Source organism: Carassius gibelio, chromosome B1, assembly GCF_023724105.1.
Source record: "Carassius gibelio isolate Cgi1373 ecotype wild population from Czech Republic chromosome B1, carGib1.2-hapl.c, whole genome shotgun sequence".
Lineage (NCBI taxonomy): Eukaryota > Metazoa > Chordata > Actinopteri > Cypriniformes > Cyprinidae > Carassius > Carassius gibelio.
Window position 1 is genome coordinate 21,844,995 of NC_068396.1, and position 20,946 is coordinate 21,865,940.

Sequence of the window (20,946 nt, forward strand, 5' to 3'; positions counted from 1 at the left end):
ATCCAGCATCTGCACCTCTAAGATCGTCTGAGACCAGACACCCGGACAGCTGCTGCAACAATCGGTTTGCATAACCAAAGAAGTTCTGCACAAACTGTTGGAAATCATCTCAGGGAAGCTCATCTGCATGTTCATCATCCTCATCGGAGTCTTGACCTGACTGTAGTTCATCATCGTAACTGACATGAGTTGGCAAATTCTCACATTCGTTGGCGACTGGCACTTTGGGGAGGTGTTCTCATCATCACGGATGAATCACGGTTTTCACTGTACAGGGCAGATGGCAGACAGCTGTATGGCGTCATGTGGGTGAGGAGTTTGCTGATGTTAACGTTGTGGATCGAGCGGCCCATGATGGTGTTGGGGTTATGGTATGGGCAGGCATATGTTTTGGACAACAAACACAGGTGCAGTTTATTGATGGCACTTTGAATGCACAGAGATACCGTGACGAGATCCTGAGGGCCATTGTTGTGCCATTCATCCACCGCCATCACCTCATGTTGCAGCATGATAATTTTGAAGGAGATTTGTTGCACTGCGTGAGGCAAATGGTGGTCACACCAGATACTGACTTGTTTTGGACAGTGTAGTGCATATACATATATATATATATATATATATATATATATATATATATATATATATATATATATATATATATATATATATATATATATACATGAAAGATTTAAGGTGAGGTGGTTTAAGGGACTCCCATATATCTATATAATACAAAAAATGTAAATATATATGTATAATACAAATATAAAAATAGTTAAAAACTTGTACATTTTATATGCTGCCAAAACATCAATATTGCACATTTTAGTATATATGCAAACATATAAAAATATATGTGGTAAACATGAGTATTGACTATGAATGAGATGATAATCTCAGTAAACTATAGCAAAATATCCAGTGCAACCAATGTAGTTGTTACAGAACTTTATGTACAGAACCACAGGAAGTCTAAGGAGTTACCACTTCCTGTCTCTTGCAACAAGCCCTTAACTTGCCATATACCATGACTGATGGCTTTTTAGTTGACATTGGTAACAGGAAATAATTGCTTAAAATCATCATAAATCACTTCAATAAGGTGCTTCTACAGATAATAAATATGTTCACTTGTTTTGAAAAACTACTTAATATTTTTCCAGTTATACTCTCATAATGTGACCCGTTTACAAGCGATACAGGATATTCAACAAGAAAATACTTTATGTAGAAGAATGTGCCTGTAGAAGAATTCATTCATTCATTGATGTAATTTTTAATAGAATGGAACCTGACAGTAAGGAAATAAAGAGCTTCAAGTCAACCATCATACTGATAGTTAACTTACAAGAGCATGTCAACTTAAAGTTAATTTTTGATATTATCACATTAAAATATTCCTAACGTTCACTGCTAATACTTCGAAACTGGAACAGCCCTCCGCAGCACCCCCACCCCCCATTCTAAAAGTGTACCCCCCCCCCTCCACAGTTTGACAAATGTATTCTTCTTAAGCTGCTTTTCTGTTTTATTTTGTTGTTTGTGTCATATTAACAGCATAGAAAACAGTAGCTATATTACGCTACTGTCACTTTAATATACTGATCTAATGTAGTGCATGTATGCTGTGTGCATTCTTTAACCGTTTAAGTGTAAAAGAGAAGTTAAGTTGTATCCCTAATAAGCTATGTATTCATTCATCTAGTGTTTGAGTTACATAAGGTCACAGGGGCGTAAATCATGTGGGGGATGTCCTCCCAGTTTTAATATCATGTAAATTTGTCCCCCGCACTTTTTGAGGCAAATATGTTTTCAAACGCTGGTGTGAATAAATATAGATTTAAATTAAAAGAGACAGCATAATCTGTACTCTGCATGATCTGATGTTTTATTTGGACCCAGAATATTGCAAGATGAACATAGAGTGCTAAACACTCCATGCCGTGTTTATATACAGTACAGACCAAAAGTTTGGACACACCTTCTCATTCAAAGAGTTTTATTTATTTTCATGACTATGAAAATTGTGGATTCACACTGAAGGCATCAAAACTATGAATTAACACATGTGGAATTGTATATGGAATCATATACATAACAAAAAAGTGTGAAACAACTGAAAATATGTCATATTCTAGGTTTGTGAAAGTAGCCACCTTTTGCTTTGATTACTGCTTTGCACACTCTTGAGCTTCAAGAGGTAGTCACCTGAAATGGTCTTCCAACAGTCTTGAAGGAGTTCCCCGAGAGATGCTTAGCACTTGTTGGCCCTTTTGCCTTCTGTCTGCGGTCCAGCTCACCCCTAAACCATCTCCATTGGGTTCAGGTCCGGTGACTGTGGAGGCCAGGTCATCTGGCGCAGCACCCCATCACTCTCCTTCTTGGTCAAAATTTGTTGTTTATATATACATACATGTATATATTCAATATATATATATATATATATATATATATATATATATATATATATATATATATATATATATATATATATAATTTAATACATCCTTGTTAACTTAAAGTATTATAAAACAGTGCATGAAGTGTACAACATTCCATACTTCCATGTCTGAAATTGAACACTTTCCAACTATATAGTATGCAAAAAACAGTACGCCCAAAGTGTAGTAAATAGAATTCACAATATTCAAAAACTTTGGGCAAAATTACTTGGATGACATATTACGTCTCCTCGGTTTCTGAAGTGTGCTTTGTGTAATGCCTTACAATGCTCTTCAGCCTTGATTTCATTCATGTTCTCTTATACCTTATTGCTCTCTCTCTCTCTCTCTCTTTCTCTCTCTCTCTCTCTCTCTCTCACACACACACACACACACACACACACATTTGTGTGGGGACATCCCATAGGCGTAATGGTTTTTATACTGTATAAGCTGTATATTCTATGGCCCTACACCAACCCTGCACCTAACCCTAACCCTCACAGGAAACTTTGTGCATTTTTACTTTATCAAAACAAAACAAAAAACTAATTCTGTATGATTTATAAGCTTTTTGAAAAATTGGGGACATGGGTTATGCCCTCATAAGTCACATTCTCCTTGAAATACCTGTGTCATACCCATGTAATTATACAGAGTTGAGTCCTGATATGTCACAAACACACACACACACACAGATAGAGAGAGAGAGAGAGAGATAACATCTGTAACTTTCTCAGTAACCAAAAGTCAATAGAGAAAATGCTTTACTGATTTGTTGGTGTTTATGAAACACGTTTAAAAAAAATGTTTTACACATGAGCACCCTCTGGTGCCAAGTTATTGGTTTCTTGATGTTTACTTTACAGTTTTTTTTTTTTCAACTGCTTACATTTTCAAAACTTTGCCTTTTTTAACTTTACACACAAATCCAAGAATTGCACACACAAAATGCCTCACATTATTTTCAAAATGAAGCACAGCATTCAAAATATTACAAACACATCCCAAAAGCAAACATTTGCACCTTTGCCCTAATATTAATACCTGTTAGATTTGTATTACATACAGAATTTTGTCTTGTGTTTAGCAAAAAAAAAAGTGTTTTATTTAATTGAAAACTGAGTCAAAGGCTGAGGATAAATGTATGGTTTTGCAGATTTTGTATGAAGTTTTGATGTTTAAGTAGTCAAGTAGTTGAAAAAAACACTGAAAAGGGAAGTTTTACTTAAACTGTTATCACTCTAGGGGGGAAGTATACTAATAGCTGAAAATGTTAAGCTCACTCATGTAATTTGAGTGTTTCTATTCCTTTTCACCCCTCCAAAAGTGTTTTATTTGTTTTGTATTTAAAGTTCTTTGAAATAAAGAATGAAATACTCACTTTGTTAATCAAAGTCTGCCAAACACTGTCAATCACACAATACTGTGTGCAGTTTGTTTTCTGAAAGAGAAACACAACGTGATTTTAGGTCAGAGGCATCTACCTTGTGTGTTTTCATCTACCTACTCATTAAGGAAAAAAAAGTCACACCACATTTCACAGTTACTTCACCCGGTCTACAGTAATGTTCATAAGTTGTTAAATGGTTTTACTGTATATAAAAGCCTTTGAGATTTATTGATTGTGCAAAAGTAATTTTATTTGAAAACATTATTATTATCTTTACACATTGGTTTGCTAAACTGGGGCACGTTTCCCAAAAAGCAACTATGGTCTCAATTTCTGTTGTTACAAATAGAGCTCGAAGAAACTTGTGACCATAGTTAACTAACAATACTTTTGGGAAAAGCACCCCTGTCCAGCACAATGCCGGACTACTTCTGTAGTCCAGTTAACATGCTATATATGTTGAAGCTGAGCCACATTTTCTAAATCTGCAAAACAAAACAAAAACACACACACACACACACACACACACACACACACACACACACACACACACACACACACACACACAAAAACCTTTGAACATATTGTATGATGTGGCTTATTCTTTGTACAGTTTCTGTAGGTTTAGGGGTGGTTAATCTTACAAATTTCTACAAATTTACCACCCCGTAAAATACACACTAAAAAATGTTGGGCTAAAAATAACCCAACCTGTAACCCAACTATGGGTTGGTATAGCACCTTCCCATCTATGGGTTATTTCAACCCAACCACTAGGTTAAAATTCTGTTGGGTTAAAAGTTACCCAACAGTTGAGTTAATTATTTATATTAATTAACATCAGTATTTTATTAAAAATGACTTAATACAACCATATTTTGAAACTTCTTTGTTGTAAATAACAGATTTTACTTTAATATGCAAGTAACACATGGCTTTTATATAAAACTAACATATAATAATAAAACAAAAAATAATCATAAAATCAAGTAATAATAAAAAAAAATATATACCAGCTGCTGGAACTACTGCTGATCAGTAAAATAAAAAAGTTTTAAATACTTTTAAGTACTAAATACGAAGTTTTTAAGAAGGAGACAGTGTGCAGAAGAAACTATTAAAGACTGTGTGTTCCAAAAACTCTCAAATGGGAGCAGAGGGCTTTGGGTAGTAGATGTCATACACAAAGAAAAGTTTAAAACACAGATCAACTGCTTGTAGTATCGTCTTCTGTTCCATCTCCTCCCTGTTTAAAATAATAAAAACCTGGGAGGACTTTTCCTTGTCACCAAGCACCATGTGGATTGTGGATTGTCTCGTGATTCAAGTACAGCACTAATTAGTGCTGACCTTAAAAGAATTTGTAAAAAAAAAAAGTTCAGTTAACATGCATTGTGATGATATTTAATTGATACACTAACTTTACAAATGAGTGAATTTAAATGAGTTAAAAGCTATAGCAAATTTAAATTGGTTAAACTGATAATTCACCCAAAAATTAAAATTCTGTCACAATTTTATAATTAAAAATATCTTCTTGGAACGATTTGTATTGTACAATGTTTGTCTTATACAAAATAAATAAAGGTGACTTGACTACACATGGCACTGTAATTTTAAGTGCTGCTTTTACTTACATGTTAATGTCAGTGAAGGACTGCTTCATTTCCGTGTATGATGTGCACACCATTTTTCTATTTGTGTGGTATGGTGCAGATGGCAGGAAGGGTTTTAAAGACAATTTCTGCACGAAGGCCCTTAAATGACAAAAGTACAGAGAAAGCACAAGTAAAAAAAAACTAAGCTTACGGTTTAAATCTTTGTGGGGAGCTACTATCATTTGCACTAAGAGACAACCAGTTTTCACTCCCTCCAGAAAATTTGTGGCAATATTTGCAGCTAATGTAAGTAAATTGTACCACCCTTTACCCTTTAACTAATTTGGACTTGTAGGGAGGAACGAAAGTACACTATAAATGAAAGGAAGCTTTGTTGGACGGAATGCGTCAATACACTTATTTCCCCTCATCTGTCATTTTTCATAAAGTCATAGGTCTAAGTAAAATTGAAAACTTATGTATCATTAATCTAAATAGGTTACTTACCTTGTAATGTTTCAATTAACAGGCAGAAATTCTATTGTTGCAATTTTTCCTTCACGAAAAAGTCCATTGTCTAAAACATAAGTATAAACACATTTAGTACAACACATTAAAAAACATATCAATCAATCTAGCGTCATAAGAGAAATTGCTGTAATTATAGGGTATTCTAATAGATGCATAAAAATATTCAATATGAATAAACCATAAAAACACTTTTACTGTACAATTAATTAGTGGTAGTGCACTGAGACGAATATGACTTCTATTTTATGATCCCCTCTTAAAGGTTGGTTGTAGGAGTAACGTTATGTAAATTTGGGGCACTGGTATAAATTTTTGCTGAAAGAGCGGATTAACTTACGACTGTGCGCTATTCTTTCGTCTAGGTTTCGAACGTTTATAACAGAAAATTGCAGGTTAATTCAAATGATTCTCAAAAAGTACGTTTTCTATCGCATGACTGTTGTCTGTCGAGCAGCTTATTTCACTGGTTCGATCCGATAAATGGTCCGTGCGACATTTTTATTAACTTTAAGTAATACTTGTCTAAACATTTTTGCAGCTAATCTTTTAATGTATTAATGCTGGTGAACAAACAGGAATAGCATTCATTTACAATCGATCTGATTCTCTGGGGGAAAACGGACTAAAGTGAATACAAACTTTTTTTAACGTATAAAAAATAATAATTAACGTATCAGACACATTACTTAATGTTATATACATCATACAATTATATTAACAGATACTTACCCTTCATAATCAGGCAGGCTGACTGGACTGAACCGTTAAAATTTGAATGGAGTGAAGGGGGAAACATATTTAACCCAACGACGAAAAAAAAAATAACCCAACAAATTTTAAGATAACCCAACACATTGACCCAATATGTGTAACCCAACGGTTAGGTTAAAAAAACAAGCCAACGTTTTTTACTGTGTATGTATGAATTGTCATGAAAAGTACAAATTCGTATGAGTGAAGTCATAAGAATTTCGTATGATTTATCCCCCTCATATAAAATATGCACAAATTGCTGTGATCTCTCTCTCTCTTTTCTTTTTGGTGCATATCGGCTTTATTTTAGGGTTGTGGTGCAAAGTCAAGATCGAAATATAAAATATATTTATATATATATATATATATATATATATTGTGACGCGTGTCCCGAGCTCCCATCAGTGTCGCCCTGGAAAGGGAGCAGGCACACCTGCACCTGGTCATTACGGGCTGAGCGGTCAAACCTGCAGCCCATCAAGGATGGGCTTTATAAACTCCGCCGACGAACACAGAGGTGAGAGATGTCTCCAAAAGACTCGGCTGATATTTCTCTGTGTTTCCCTCCAGACAGCAGTGTGTGACAGCCCTCATCAGACACAGACTTCACGGACCCACACAGCACTGCGCACCGAGACAGAGTGAAAGAGAGAAGAAGGCCGAGCACTGAGCACCTGAAACCCCTCATGCTGTCTACCTCATGCTGTCCCTTCACATTTACCAATAAAAATCCACCCTTCAGGGAACTCACCTTGATGTTGTGTACTTCTTCACCCCCTCACACTGGTGGAGAATGCAGGGATTGAAGTGAAGAAGTTACCAACCAGGATCCCACTACATCCATTGTCACCTCACTTGGCTTGTTGACGGAATTTTTTTTCCGGGTGGTTTTGCTCAAGTCCCCTTCCTGTATCCCCAGGTGGCCCTTCCTTCCCCAACGATGGAAGATCTGCTGAAGCACCTCACCAAGGTGAGCATCTGCCAGCAACAAATCATGGAGCACATGGCCTCCCGACAAGGTGAAACGGAACGAGAGCTCGCTGCCCTCTGCATGGCTGCCACCCCCACGATCTCTGCTCCTGACCCCCGAGCCCAGGCTATCCAGCTCATTCTATAGCTCAAAGGGGGTGAAACCAATAGAGACCTGGGGGACATCACTGATGCCAAAGAGGACATATGGCAGCATCTGTAGCAACATGTCGGAGCATCTGCTTCAACGTCTGGTTAAATCGCTCGACCAGCCCATCAGTCTGGGGGTGGTAAACCGTGGTCTTCAGCTTTTTTACCTTCAGGAGATGACAGAGGTCAGCCATTAGCTGGGACATGAACAGGGTGCTCTGGTCGGTCAATATCTCCGTGGGAATGCCAACTCGACTACAGAGGAGGACTAGCTCCTGGGCAATGGCTTTTGGATGTGGTCTTGCGAAGTGGGACAGCTTCTGGGTAGCGACTGGCGTAGTTCACTATCATGAGAATGTGTTTGTGGCCCCGGGTAGACTTTGCCAGTGGCCCAACCAAGTCCATCCCTAGATGCTCGAAGGGCACCTCGATGATAGGCAGGGGGATCAGTGGGCTGTGGGGAGGTGTCCGTGGTGACGTCTGTTGGCAGGTTGGACAAGCTTGACAAAACTGATTTACGTCAGCATCCAGGCCTGGCCAGTGGAAGCGGTCACGGATCCATTGTATGGTGTTTTGCGGCCCTAGGTGGCCACCCATCGGATGGGAGTGTGCCAACTCCATCATGGTCTCGGTCTTTGTCCGGGGTACAACTAACAGATTTTTTTTCTCCCCACTTCGCTGCGCGACACAGTAAAGCAGGTCATTCTGGACAGCAAAGTAAGGAACTGGATGAGACGACAGCTGGTTCTCCTTCCCCTCGATCACCCTTACGTTTAACCAGCAATATTTTAACTGATCATCCCATGTTGTTCCTTTGCAAATGCCCCCCTCCTGTCACCTGTTGCAACACTTCAAAATAGAGGTTAGCATTGTGGGAGGGGGACTCATCATCTCTGGCACTGGTTGAGGCTAGCAAGGTGGGGCGTCTGCAAGGCCCTCAGGTTGACTTCTGTTCTCGGCGGTTCCTGGCGGGGCTGTCAGGCTGAGTGATGGCGGCGCGCAGCCAGGCGAACCCCGGCCAGACTCTCCAGAGCAGCATGGGGACAGGGACATCCTTCATAATCCCCAATTCGTTGGGCCAGGTGCTTGGGGTGACATGACAAGTGGGGACCTGTTGCGTGTCTCCATGTACACAGGTGATGGGCAAGAGAGCCTTGGACTCCACACGCGGGGGCAACACTGTAGGCTGCACGAGGCTGACAGTGCTGCCCAAATCCAGCAGGGATAGGAAGGTTCATCCATTAACTTTTACCTCCATCTGCGGTGCCCCTGCCAGTGGTTCATGGTGGAGAGCGCAGCCTGCCATCCAGGCTTGATTTGGCAACTGGGGTGGTTCCTTGTGCATAGGCTTGTTCTGTGGGATGGGAACTGTCTGCCTGCTTACTGATCGCAAGATGCGCTCCGGCATGCGTCGCTCCTGGTTCACCCTCTGGAGAAAAGGCGGCACTCGCTCCCCAGCACACTCACCCACTCCTACCGAGGCCAGCCTTCCCGAGTTCCACTGCCAAGTTGGGCAGTGGAAGTGCGAAGCGCTGCTATCTCTCCCTCCGATTCTCCTTGGCGGGTGGCTATATGCTCCATAATCAAATTTTGGTGGTTGCTCACCTCAGTGAGGTGTTTCAGTAATTCCTCCATTGCTGCAGGGAACACAGAAGAAAAAGGGGAAAATCAACAAAATGTGAGGGACGGTCGTTGACCTGGCAAACTCAATTCTGGAGGGTTGGCTTGTCGGTGATTCTTCCCAAATTTTGTCCGCAAAATATTTGGTTTCCAGGGTGGCACTGATGAGAGCTCGGGACACTCGTCACTCTCTATATATAATAGCCTGCGTTGTGTCATATTTTGGGAAGTTTGATGCCCTAGGTGAGATTTTAGATTTAAGCCCCCTGAAAAAAAATCTGAAAATGCTGACTTTACTATGCCACATAACATTACATAACATAACATAACATAAATACTGATTAGTATTAACATAGATAAGTAGTGAATAAATTGTGATAATAAATATATGGAGATGTTGAAACACCTTGTAGGTTAGATATTTTATGTGTGAATCTGTTAAAATAGCCAATCGAAGAGAACAGACATGAGCTCCACAACTATGCCTACAGTGACATGTACTTATTACAACAAAGAGAAATATGAAATGCCTTAAATAGTCTAACAGACAACAAAGGCAACAAAAATAAAGATTAGGTTTTGTAATTTATTTGTAGATGTTTTGTGCATACAGGCTAAAATGACATACTAAAATTTGATTATTTAGTTTTATGAATGCTAGATTATAGTCCTAGTCATGGTCTTTTTCAGAAGACATTTAGACACTTTTTGGTGAATTAAAAAGCAAACAGTAATGTAACTGAATCTTACAACAATATTACAGAAGCTTAAATTTATTTTAAAGAAAATAAAATTAAATAAGCAGTTAACTCAAGCAAAAGCATTCCACAGTCTTTGATGTCAATTTTATTGTATTCTAACATAATTTTAATCAGTTCGATAATTGAACAGTAGCCTATAAAATTATGTTTTTTTATTTTTTTTATTTTGCTTAATATATAGGAGAGAAACATCACTACCTGCTTCACTGAACTTGCGACACAAACACAAAATAACCACTAGATTTAAAAACAGCACAGCCAGGGAAGGACCAGACAGAACTGCTTTGAAAGAGAGCACCTGTTTAATAACCCAAAAATGGCTGTTTGTTGTGTGTTGAGGAAGTACAGACTTTCCTCTCATTGATAACAGAGGAGCGGATTCACAGTTTTGTTCAAAGGTTTGTTATAAAACACTCATTCTCAAACATGACACTGCTGAGTATACAGCCATCTTAAGACACATATAGGGCCTAAATATGTGTGCATATTTCACTTCTGAAACATTAACACTGACGTTTTTAAAACACAAAATGTAATACTATATTATAATAATTTTATTATTATAATAATAAGTAATTTTATGGATAGATGACTTGCATTTTACCCAGAAACAACAATTTCAAGTTAAAACGGTCTTAATTATGGATTATTGTGATGTTTTTATCAGCTGTTTCTGTGCTAATTTTGACAACATCAATTGACTGCAGAGGATCCATTGTTGAGCGAGTAATGTAATGCTACATTTCTCTAAATATGTTGCAATGAAGAAACAAGCTCATCTACATTCAATGTCCTGAGGGTGAGTACATTTTCTGAAAACTTTCATTTTGGGTGAACTATTCCTTCAACATATAACTTTCACATAACATATTAATGTAGCAATTGATTATTCAAGACTTAGACTCTCAGATTTGTTTTTTTAAGTGGTCTCGTGTGTTTTGTATTCTCAATTCTCTATAACCTGTTGCGGTGTTATTTTGAAAAGCAGAAGAGAGACAAGCAAAAGTAAATCTTAACTGGCATATATGGTTCTCAGGATAACTGAAAACATGTGAAATAAGACCTGTTCCAGGGAAATGAGAAAAGATTTCTGCATTCTGTCAGAACTGTAAATAATTTTCTAAGCATAACTCAAATGTCATATACAGTGTTCCCAAAACTTTATGGATACTTTATTTCATTGGATTAAAAAAAAAGTGTTATTTATGTTATATGCATACACACATCCATTCATACTGTACATCTATACATACATTTGCACCAAATCATAAAATAATCTATTTATTGTTCAAAATGAAGAAAGAAATGTTGTCAAAAATGGTTGTCAAACTTGTGTTTACAGTATATGCTAATATGATCAACTACACCTGTGGTTACTCTGCTAGGTGAACGCGTCTTCATACATCCGCTATAAAATCACCTTGACAGCAGTTAAAAGGCATTGCAAAAAAAAGTGAAGAAAGCCTTGCAGCATGATTTGTTTGCAGATGCCACTTGGTTTGATGTTTTTTTTTTTTTTTTTCTGATACACTGTGAATTCAATTCACACTTCAAAGTATAAATTGAAAGTCTTTTCTTGGGGTTTTATGGTGAATTTATGATGGAAAGTAAGATATTAACATTTATTAATGATGGTTGCTTGAATTATTTTTAAATACTACACCAGTTTAGTGATTTACGAACAAGAGTCTGCAGCAAACATAAATATTCACGTTTATTATAATTAGAACTATTATTATTTAAAAAAATAACTTGAAGCAAAGGGCTCCCCCATGAGAAGAACCTCTTGTAAATACATTCTGAAACTGTACTTATAGTACGTATTCTAAGAGAAACCTCTAACTGACTCACGTCAAGGTAAATAAAGTGTTGAGATTAAATAAGGAAATCATTTGTGGAAGGTCCCTTCGATGGAATGAGTCACAGTCTTAAGTGAAACCAGTCTAGACACACCAACAAACACATACGCACACACAAATACAACAGCAGCACACTGAATTATAAACTTGCACATAATTATTGAATAAGGAATGGGATGTCTGTTTAAGATATTCACACACACATACACACACACACACACACACACACACACGCACATGCACACAAAAACTAACAGTGTGTACAGTATAAATAGAAGGGCGTTTGTTACTCATTGATCTGTAATTCATTGATGTATGAGGTCATATATACCTACTGCTCTTCATTGTGGGTGTACATTATAAATAGAACTGAGTATATTCATTGACCTTTAAGGAGGTCGTATGTACTATTTTTCATTGTGGGTGGCAAAGAATCCCACCATCATATCTGGTAAGTTGCATTCTCCCCCTGCTCATACAGGAAATGTGTTGCATGCTTTTGCTCTTGTGGGCTTCTCAGTTTGAACTCTGTGTAGATACTATACAAATCATAACTTGAAAAATGGAACATGCTTATGCCTGGTGATCTTTTAGAAAATCAGAAAATAATAGAAAGAAAAAAAAAACAATAACAATACACTTTACAATCCATTTATGAGTAATATATATATATATATATATATATATATATATATATATATATATATATATATATATATATAGTTTCTAAAGGAATTAAGTACAATATTCAATTGTACAATATGATGATATCTACAAAGGAACAATGATTCTCATCACTTAAGGCCTCGCTAAACAACTGTGTTTGGCATGTAATTTCAGCGTGATTTTTCAAACAGCTGTTCAGATTTTTGTAGTCACTAAGGTGTTTATAAAACAACTCCATGACTCTTTTTATGTAACAGAACGATGATTAAAATTGGTAATTTTCTTCGCGATGCAATGTTAAAGATATTGAAAAAAAAAAAAAAAAAAAAACTTCCATTGATGGCATACAAATGTTCTTATCAATCTGAAGAGACATATAGACAGCTATTCATTCAAAATAAAATGTATAACTGTGAATTTCCATACCGAATATTTGCCTTTTGCGAATAAGACTCGGTTACACTTTATAAGGTGTCCTTATTGCAGTGTAATTATACATTTAGGTCCTGAGTAATATTAATTAACTACATGAACTTATGGTGAAGATTAAGGTTTGGTTTAAGGTTACTTGCATGTAATTATGCAGAATTAATTGTTATTATAATATAAAGTACATATAAGCAGAACCTCATTTTACCAAGTGAGACATGTTCCTGGGACAACATCTTTGTTGACCCTGGAACAACATTGTGATTAAACAATCAGATTTGAAGAACAAGTTTATTGGTTTCTGTGAAGTTTACGCTTACACTTTTAGGTGCTTGTACATCAGTGTCATTCATCTATCATTTCCTCTTGTTTTAAGGATCACTCATGGTTAAGGTTTGGTTTAGGTGTAGGGACATGGTCAAGACTTCTCTTTTTTTTTTAGTAAAATGTGGTTCCAGTTGACCTAGGAACACATTTCACTCAGCAATATCAGGACGTGCGTACATGTAACGTGTAATAAGGACACCAAGTGTTACCCAAGCTTTAAATCATTTAGTAGCTGTTTTATGAACTCGATGAAATTATATGAACCACTAAACCACATGGAAGCAATAAATAAAAGTTCAGACCCCAAAAAACACTACTTATGTTTAATAAAAAAGCATATTACATATAGACATAGGATCATCCATTGTACAAGCTGTTGTAATTTGTTGTGGGGCTTATCGTCCACAAGTTACAACATCATTGCCATAATAATTATTTATTATTTGATTTTATTACTTCTTTTTTTTCAGTAGGGCAGAAAATGTGTACATTTGAGAATGCTAGATCTTTGAGAAATCAGCAACCAGTTGCGTTATGCAACCCAGAAAAAGAGTTTTCCAAATGCTTGGACTCTTGCTCATCATAGAGTGTATTTCTAAATAAAGAATAGCAAACAAGCGACCATTTATAACTGATCATTTCTCAGTATTATTATTAAATTGTCCAATAAATGATTAATTGAATCACTGGAACCGAATTGCAGCGTATTCTGAAGGTTCTGGTTCATATTGTGCTGTTCTTCTCGGCCCTCTTGAAGCAGCCTGGTGATTCAAAGAAGCATAAACCAGAGCATTCTCTTCTTCTCCTCTTTCTGTGCCAACAGTTTTGTGTCTACCATCTGAAACTCTTCCAGTTGATGATGATCCTCTGATGGTTGGGGTTTCACAGCCACGATATGAAGCAGAGATCAGCTGATCAGAAGGGGAACGGGTATTGGGATTAGGAAGAGGAGGCAGATCACTTATGTGTGTTTCCATGTACTGTGGAAGTGAAAACATAAAAAAAAAAAAAAAATCTTTAAAACCAAACCATTATTTTCAACAGATACAATAAACAGTTTCACTGAACAAAAAAAAGATACCTCATTTTTAAATCTTGTTGATTTTCTCCCTACAGGGTCATCCAAGGAAAAGAAAAATAAAAGCAGAGTTGTATTCTAAATATAATAAGTTGTGTTGTAACGTATATAAGTAGAACAGTACAATTTTGTTTAAGCTCCCAAACCCCTCACCTTGGCATCTGATGATCAACAATGTTACAGTAATAACTGTCACCACCAGCCCTGCTATTCCACTGCAGATGTACACAAATGACCAGAGCCACTCTAGATCATCAGTTGGACCTAAATTACCTAATATTGAAGGAATAAAATGACAATTAAGAGTTGTTGTCATTATCAACTTATGGTTCTTATCAACAAATGAAGATTATTTTTTCCAAACAAAATGTTACCAGTAATGGTCATGCCCTTACTTGTATTGCTTTGATTGCGTGAAACCTTATTCACCTTATTATCTATTAAAAATATAATACAATGTCCTAGTAATGTCATTATTTACATTTAACCAAATATGTGAATGTTTAAAATTTATAATTGAATATAAAGATGTCTCTTACCTGTCACAGTCACATTAATAGCATGGCCTATAGACATGTCACCTTCTTTACATCTGTAGAAACCAGCATCCTCCATTGAGATGTTCAGAAAAACCAGGAAAGCCATCGATTCCTGTTCTGTGATGTTCTTCCACTCAGTTCTGATGTAATTTGAATAATTTAAAGGTTTACACTCATCTCCATAGAGTTTGCACCATGAGACTCTTGGTTTCCTTTGACATCCACGTAGAGTTACAGTACAGTTTATCTTCAACACGCTCATAACAGGAGCTAGAAACACTGTGTTTCGTGACACTCTGATCACTGGATGACAATTCATCTCAGACCCTAAAGGAATGAGAGAAAACATGGAAAAATGTAGGTACACCAAGAAATGCCTATAGAGATTTTAAGTAAGTTTGGTATCTGCAGTTGTGCTGTGTAATTTTCACATCACAAATTCAGTCATGAAAAAGTTGAAGCAAAATATTTTTGAATTTTTGAAAGTACAAAGAATATCTGATGTAAACAGTACTAGGCCAAATTTATAAAAACAGAATACGTATATAACTCAGAATCAGATCCACTATTCTGTAACCAGGCATCCTCAACCTGTAAGCACAATCTGTAAGTATAATGACATGAGCTCTTTTTATTTTTATTTTTTTTTTAAGAATTGGAAGGAGACAGGATTCATTAAATCTACTTGTTAATATTGGTATAAAGACTAAGCCACTGGATCAGCTATATTACACCATCTAAGATTAATTAATGATTCAGATGTAGACAATATTTAAAATTAATTAAAAAATTTAAGTCATCCAAGCAAATATTTACTAGCTACTATGGATAACATACCGTGGCATTAATATCAGGTCAGAAAACAGTTTGTCAGGTGAAAGGTTAAATAGTCACCATACACATAACACAATATTCCCTAGAAATCACAATTAACAATATATTACTGACCGGCATCATAGAACAGATCTTTATACTTACCATTTTTGGTGCCACTGACACTAAGCGATAACAGTAGGAGAGAAACAGCAAGATAACAGATGATCTGGAAGACACAGTTGCCCATAATCTAATGTTTTTATCAGACAACGTGTGATTAAAAACTAATGTCCAAAATGAGAGCTGTGCACATTGTTTGTCACGAGTATGTCTGCGAATGTGTGTATTGGAAAGACCAAGAGTGAAGTGAAAGTGTGCTGTAAGCTGTAAGTTCCACTATGACGTCTCTCACTATTTCTGCTTGCTTTTTCTTTTCTTGTACCTTTTTTATCTTCCCCTTCTTTGATCATAGATTCTTTCAACCTGTGTTGTTCCTCAGCATTTCTTTGTATGTTATAGTCGTCTTTGTGTCCGTTTTTGATGGTTGTTCTTTTAGGTTTGCTTTCTCTCGTCATTGACAGTGTCAAACCTCATCTAGTGTGCTTGTAGTGGTTTCAAGTTGTCTGAACCTTTTCCAGGTTGGTTGAACATTCATGCTTAAAAGAATGAAGAAACAGAAAGACATTGAAATCAGTGACACCCCCTTGTGGACAATAACTGAACACCAGCGCAAACTGTCTTTTCTCTCCAAGGAGGTCTGCTCAATTAGCCAGTTTGTTAGAATATCTATTAATTTAAATGGCTGTTACTTAACTGATGCTGAATGAGAATATTGTTTTTTACCAGTCCAAGTTTGTTATTAACACATTTTAAGGTCTCCTTGAAGATATATGTGTGGCATTTACACCTGCCATTAATGTGTTTTATGTCTATATAGTATTTGTATGTTACTAACAGGAATACATTTGCACCATCACTCCAATATGTCTCCAGTGACATTGGAAAGAGATATGATTGTACATAAGTTAGTTTTTCACCAGTACACTAGGGTACACATACAGTACATGTGATGTAAATATTGCCATCTGCATTGTACACACATACTGCACATGTAGCTGAAATTTTCTTTGGACGTGTCAGGTCATACATGACCACAGGGTGGCTACACTGGCCCAAGCAACATCAACAGTCACCTGCATTGACAAACACTTGAACGAAAAAGAAATGTCACTTCTGATTTCATGTTGACTTTAACGGGTAACAAATTTTTTTTAATCAGGCATAACTTCTGGAGAAAAATAGCGCAAACACTGCACAAATATAAAACTTTGTAGTGCGCGAATGTCTGAATGTTTGTATGCACACTATCAAGTGGAGTATACTTCGATACTGCACTCTTTAAATTGAGAATACAAAAACACAGTCTGATAAAAAGTCTCCTTTTCTTGTGAATAAAATGTTTAATGTAGGCTATGTAATATATTTATTATAATAATAGCAATTTAAAATAATCACATTTATTTTACCTTTGATTTTAAACATTTTATATACATCTGCTACGCTTCTCCTGACTGACTCTTGTTCGGAATATCTTCCTGCAGGTTGCTTTATTAGGATTAAGTCAAGTGATTGTTGTTGCTGAGATGTGAATAGCACTGTGTTGATGTTTTCAAGGACTGTCAAGTTCAGTGAGTTTGTGTTGTTGTTGTTGCTATGATAAGCGTATGTAAGTAAGACTGTCAAACTCAACATAATCCCACTTAACTCTTCCGTGTTCTTTCTAATCGCAATAAAAATAAACCACATTATTGTATGATGTAAATTATGGCTTAGATGGAGACTGGAAACTATGCAAACATGTTCTCAAAGACAGTGATTCCTTGATTATACAAATCCTGCTTAAAACAAAGTCATTCTAAATTCATGCAAATAAACACCTAGAACTAGATTTAAGGGTCCTTCACTCTGCAACTGCTATAGATTATTTGCTTTTTTGATCTGTTTTGATCTTTTTTGACAAAGCTATGTGTTTTCTGTAGTTATTTTACAAAGGATAACCACGAGGCACCGAGACAGGATGATGACACTGATGAGTCATGGTTCTAACAAATTCATTTGAACAAATTTATCAAAGTAATATTCTGTTGATTCTTTAATGTTTTCAGTTTACTCAGTGATATGTTCAAGTCAAGCTTATTTAAAAGAAATGCAAATAATATGTATCTTCAACACTCATTTTATTTTCAGTAGAGAAGTTAAGTCTCTCCCATTTGTTAGGTTTGGGCTTTCCAAGCGGTTACTTCATCACTCAGAAGTTACTCATTCACTCAGTCTTTTCAGAGCTAGGTTTCAGAGCAACACTGTCTTCACCAGCTGAGTTTTAACACAATGTGATTGAAGAATACCATTGCATGCCAGTAACAATCAGACTGAATAAATACTCGAGTTTATAAATACTTAATACTTAGTTTATAAAACTGTATTGCCTGAATAATATTCATATCTGCCTTTATATTCAGCATTTCCCAGGACTATTAACTTTTTAATAGAGGTTATATATAACACTTTGATTTTTTCCTTTACATTGTTTTAAATATATAAATGATATAAACTCATATAGACATAATTTTTAGAGGTCAGTGTTCTATACAGTAAGTAAAACCTCCCCCATTGTCTGAAAATATTTTTGACATGAACTGAGTTCAAAATCTGTCAGTTTTTAAAGGTACACCTTTGTATCTTATTTAATCATAAAGGATGCATAATAGTAACTAAAGTGTACATTCTAATTTATATTAATTCTTATTCATTATTTCTGAAAGGGTATTGCTGCTGGGACAGATTTTGAACCTTCTTTTGGTGTAGGTAACTTGAATGGAATGTATCTTTGAGATGACATTCAGTTGCAAACAAAATCTAAAACAATAGGTCAAAGGGATAATCCAAGACAGACTAAGTCCAAGGCAGGCAAAGAACAGACAGGACGAGACCAACAGGCTAGGCTCAGAACAAGGATGAATCAGGCAACAAGCAGGAATAGACGAGACTTAGGAAATGTTGGAATGACTCTGTAATGTAGCTATTGCTAACCCAGGGATAAACGAAAACCATACGCAGTACCTGAACTGTGGCTAGAGCCTCGTATTTATAGTGTGTGTGTGATTGGCTAAAGGTGAGAGTGTAATCAGTGAAATGGAACATGGGAGTGACCTGGGAGAGTCAATGTAATGGAAAAGCGACCTCTGGCAATCAGACAGCATGCCATGGAACATATTGCCTAAAAAATCCAAAGTAGTTTGACCAATAACATGCAGGCATGGTACATAATCAACCAATAGTGGCATGTGAGAAGGTGAGATCTACAGAGAACGATCAAAGCAATGCAAATACACATACATGTTAAGTGTTTGTTCGTTCATTCAACTTGAAGTTGAAGTTAATCATTCAACGATCATTATATATCACCAAAGTACAAAGAGAGTGATTTTAATGCATGGTGAGCCGTCTGCTCTGCTCTCTATAGCGCTTAAGAGTGTCATACAATGATCGTTCTGCACAGCATAAACAGGCAAAATCTGGATATTTTAGGCAATATAAAAATCCTGGTAAGGACTCATCCTGGGGAAATGGTTCATATGGTCACCCTATTATTGTATTAATGATGCAGATGCTCCAAAAAAAAATAATAATAATGTTTTTTGTAAAAAAAAAAAAAAAAAAAGAAGAAGAAGCCTACTATAAAATATGGTGAGATATTATTTAACTTAACTTCCTCACCTTGCTTTTCAGTCTCAGAGGAAGTTGAACTTCTCGTCAAAATCTCTGTTCTCCCATTTGTACGTTTTTGTGTTACAGGCTCATGATAGGGCTGAGCTGGGCATTCTATTAGAGAGATTTAATTCTCTAATAGAATAATCTCTATAGTCTTTGCATTTGACCACTTGACTGCTTATATGATGCATTTACTGTATTTGGCCCAAGTCTTCAAGTGAGAATGAAGACCACAAGTGTGTCAAACTTTTCATTACCTGATGAGATGCACTTAGTGATGTAAAACTGCAACCCTTTAGATATAGCTTTATTTTTATATTAAATACTTTGTATTTTAAAATCAACTTCTAATTTCTGTTCAGTAGTCGCTATAACATGACACAATTTAATTATGGTGCTTGTTATTAAGTGATAAAAACTGTTGCAAATGTTGTACAAAATAAATATCACCACTACTACACTATCTTTGCACCAATAAAACGTGCAACACTTTTTTTTATATCAAATTATAATTATATTATAACTTTGGAAATGTTTTTGTGACCTCTCACAAGATCTCGGCAAAAAAATCTTAAGATTTATTTCCTTAATGGAATGCATGACACAGCATTCATTTTCTTGGATTTTACCACTAACAATAATTAGACTATTTTCTTTTCCAAAGTGTGTTATTGTGCTGATATCTTAAAGGGGGGGGGGGGGGGGGGGGGTGAAATGCTATTTCATGCATACTGAGTTTTTTACACTGTTAAAGAGTTGGATTCCCATGCTAAACATGGACAAAGTTATGAATATAATAAAACTAAAGACTTTTTGGAGTCATGAAGGATGCAGTACTACTCTATAGGTACTCAAGATTAACAGGATATTGAGTGAAAACGAGCATTTCACCCCCCCTTTAAGGACTACCATGGACAGCTGACTCCTAAAGTTTTTGATAGTCTGCATATTCTGTGTGGTGATCAGTTCACAGCAGTGATAGAAATTAATCTTTTCCAATCATTTTAAATTGACTTTTACCTTTTATGGGCTTTTTTACCTTTATAAAGCATTATTTTATTTTTTTTTCTAAAAGATTTTTCTAAAATCTTTTCAGTCACATTCTTACATTGAAATCAGTCAATTAATATTATAAGTATTCAGCGCTGTTACCAAGCAAATTAAATAACTATTATTATTGGTAACACTTTAGAATAAGGTTCCATTAGTTAATGTTAGTTAATGTGTTAATTAACATGAACA

General features: G+C 36.0%; 1 protein-coding gene across 4 annotated transcripts; it reads right to left on the reverse strand.

The window, feature by feature from the left end:
* Positions 1 to 13,808: 13,808 nt before the first annotated feature.
* Positions 13,809 to 16,564, reverse strand: LOC127949200 (B- and T-lymphocyte attenuator-like). 4 transcript variants are annotated; one of them, XM_052546217.1, is made up of 7 exons: positions 16,376 to 16,564; positions 16,096 to 16,159; positions 15,118 to 15,444; positions 14,974 to 15,039; positions 14,732 to 14,851; positions 14,582 to 14,610; positions 13,809 to 14,480 (listed from the first exon to the last, which is right to left on the reverse strand). In XM_052546217.1, exons 3-7 carry the CDS (start codon positions 15,434 to 15,436, stop codon positions 14,184 to 14,186), a joined length of 831 nt encoding a protein of 276 aa, XP_052402177.1. In that variant the 5' UTR covers positions 15,437 to 15,444; positions 16,096 to 16,159; positions 16,376 to 16,564; the 3' UTR covers positions 13,809 to 14,183. The 4 variants fall into 4 exon arrangements, with proteins under 4 accessions (XP_052402177.1, XP_052402174.1, XP_052402175.1 ...); XM_052546214.1 differs by having other exon boundaries at positions 16,096 to 16,564; XM_052546215.1 differs by having other exon boundaries at positions 14,974 to 15,015; positions 16,096 to 16,563.
* Positions 16,565 to 20,946: the final 4,382 nt, after the last annotated feature.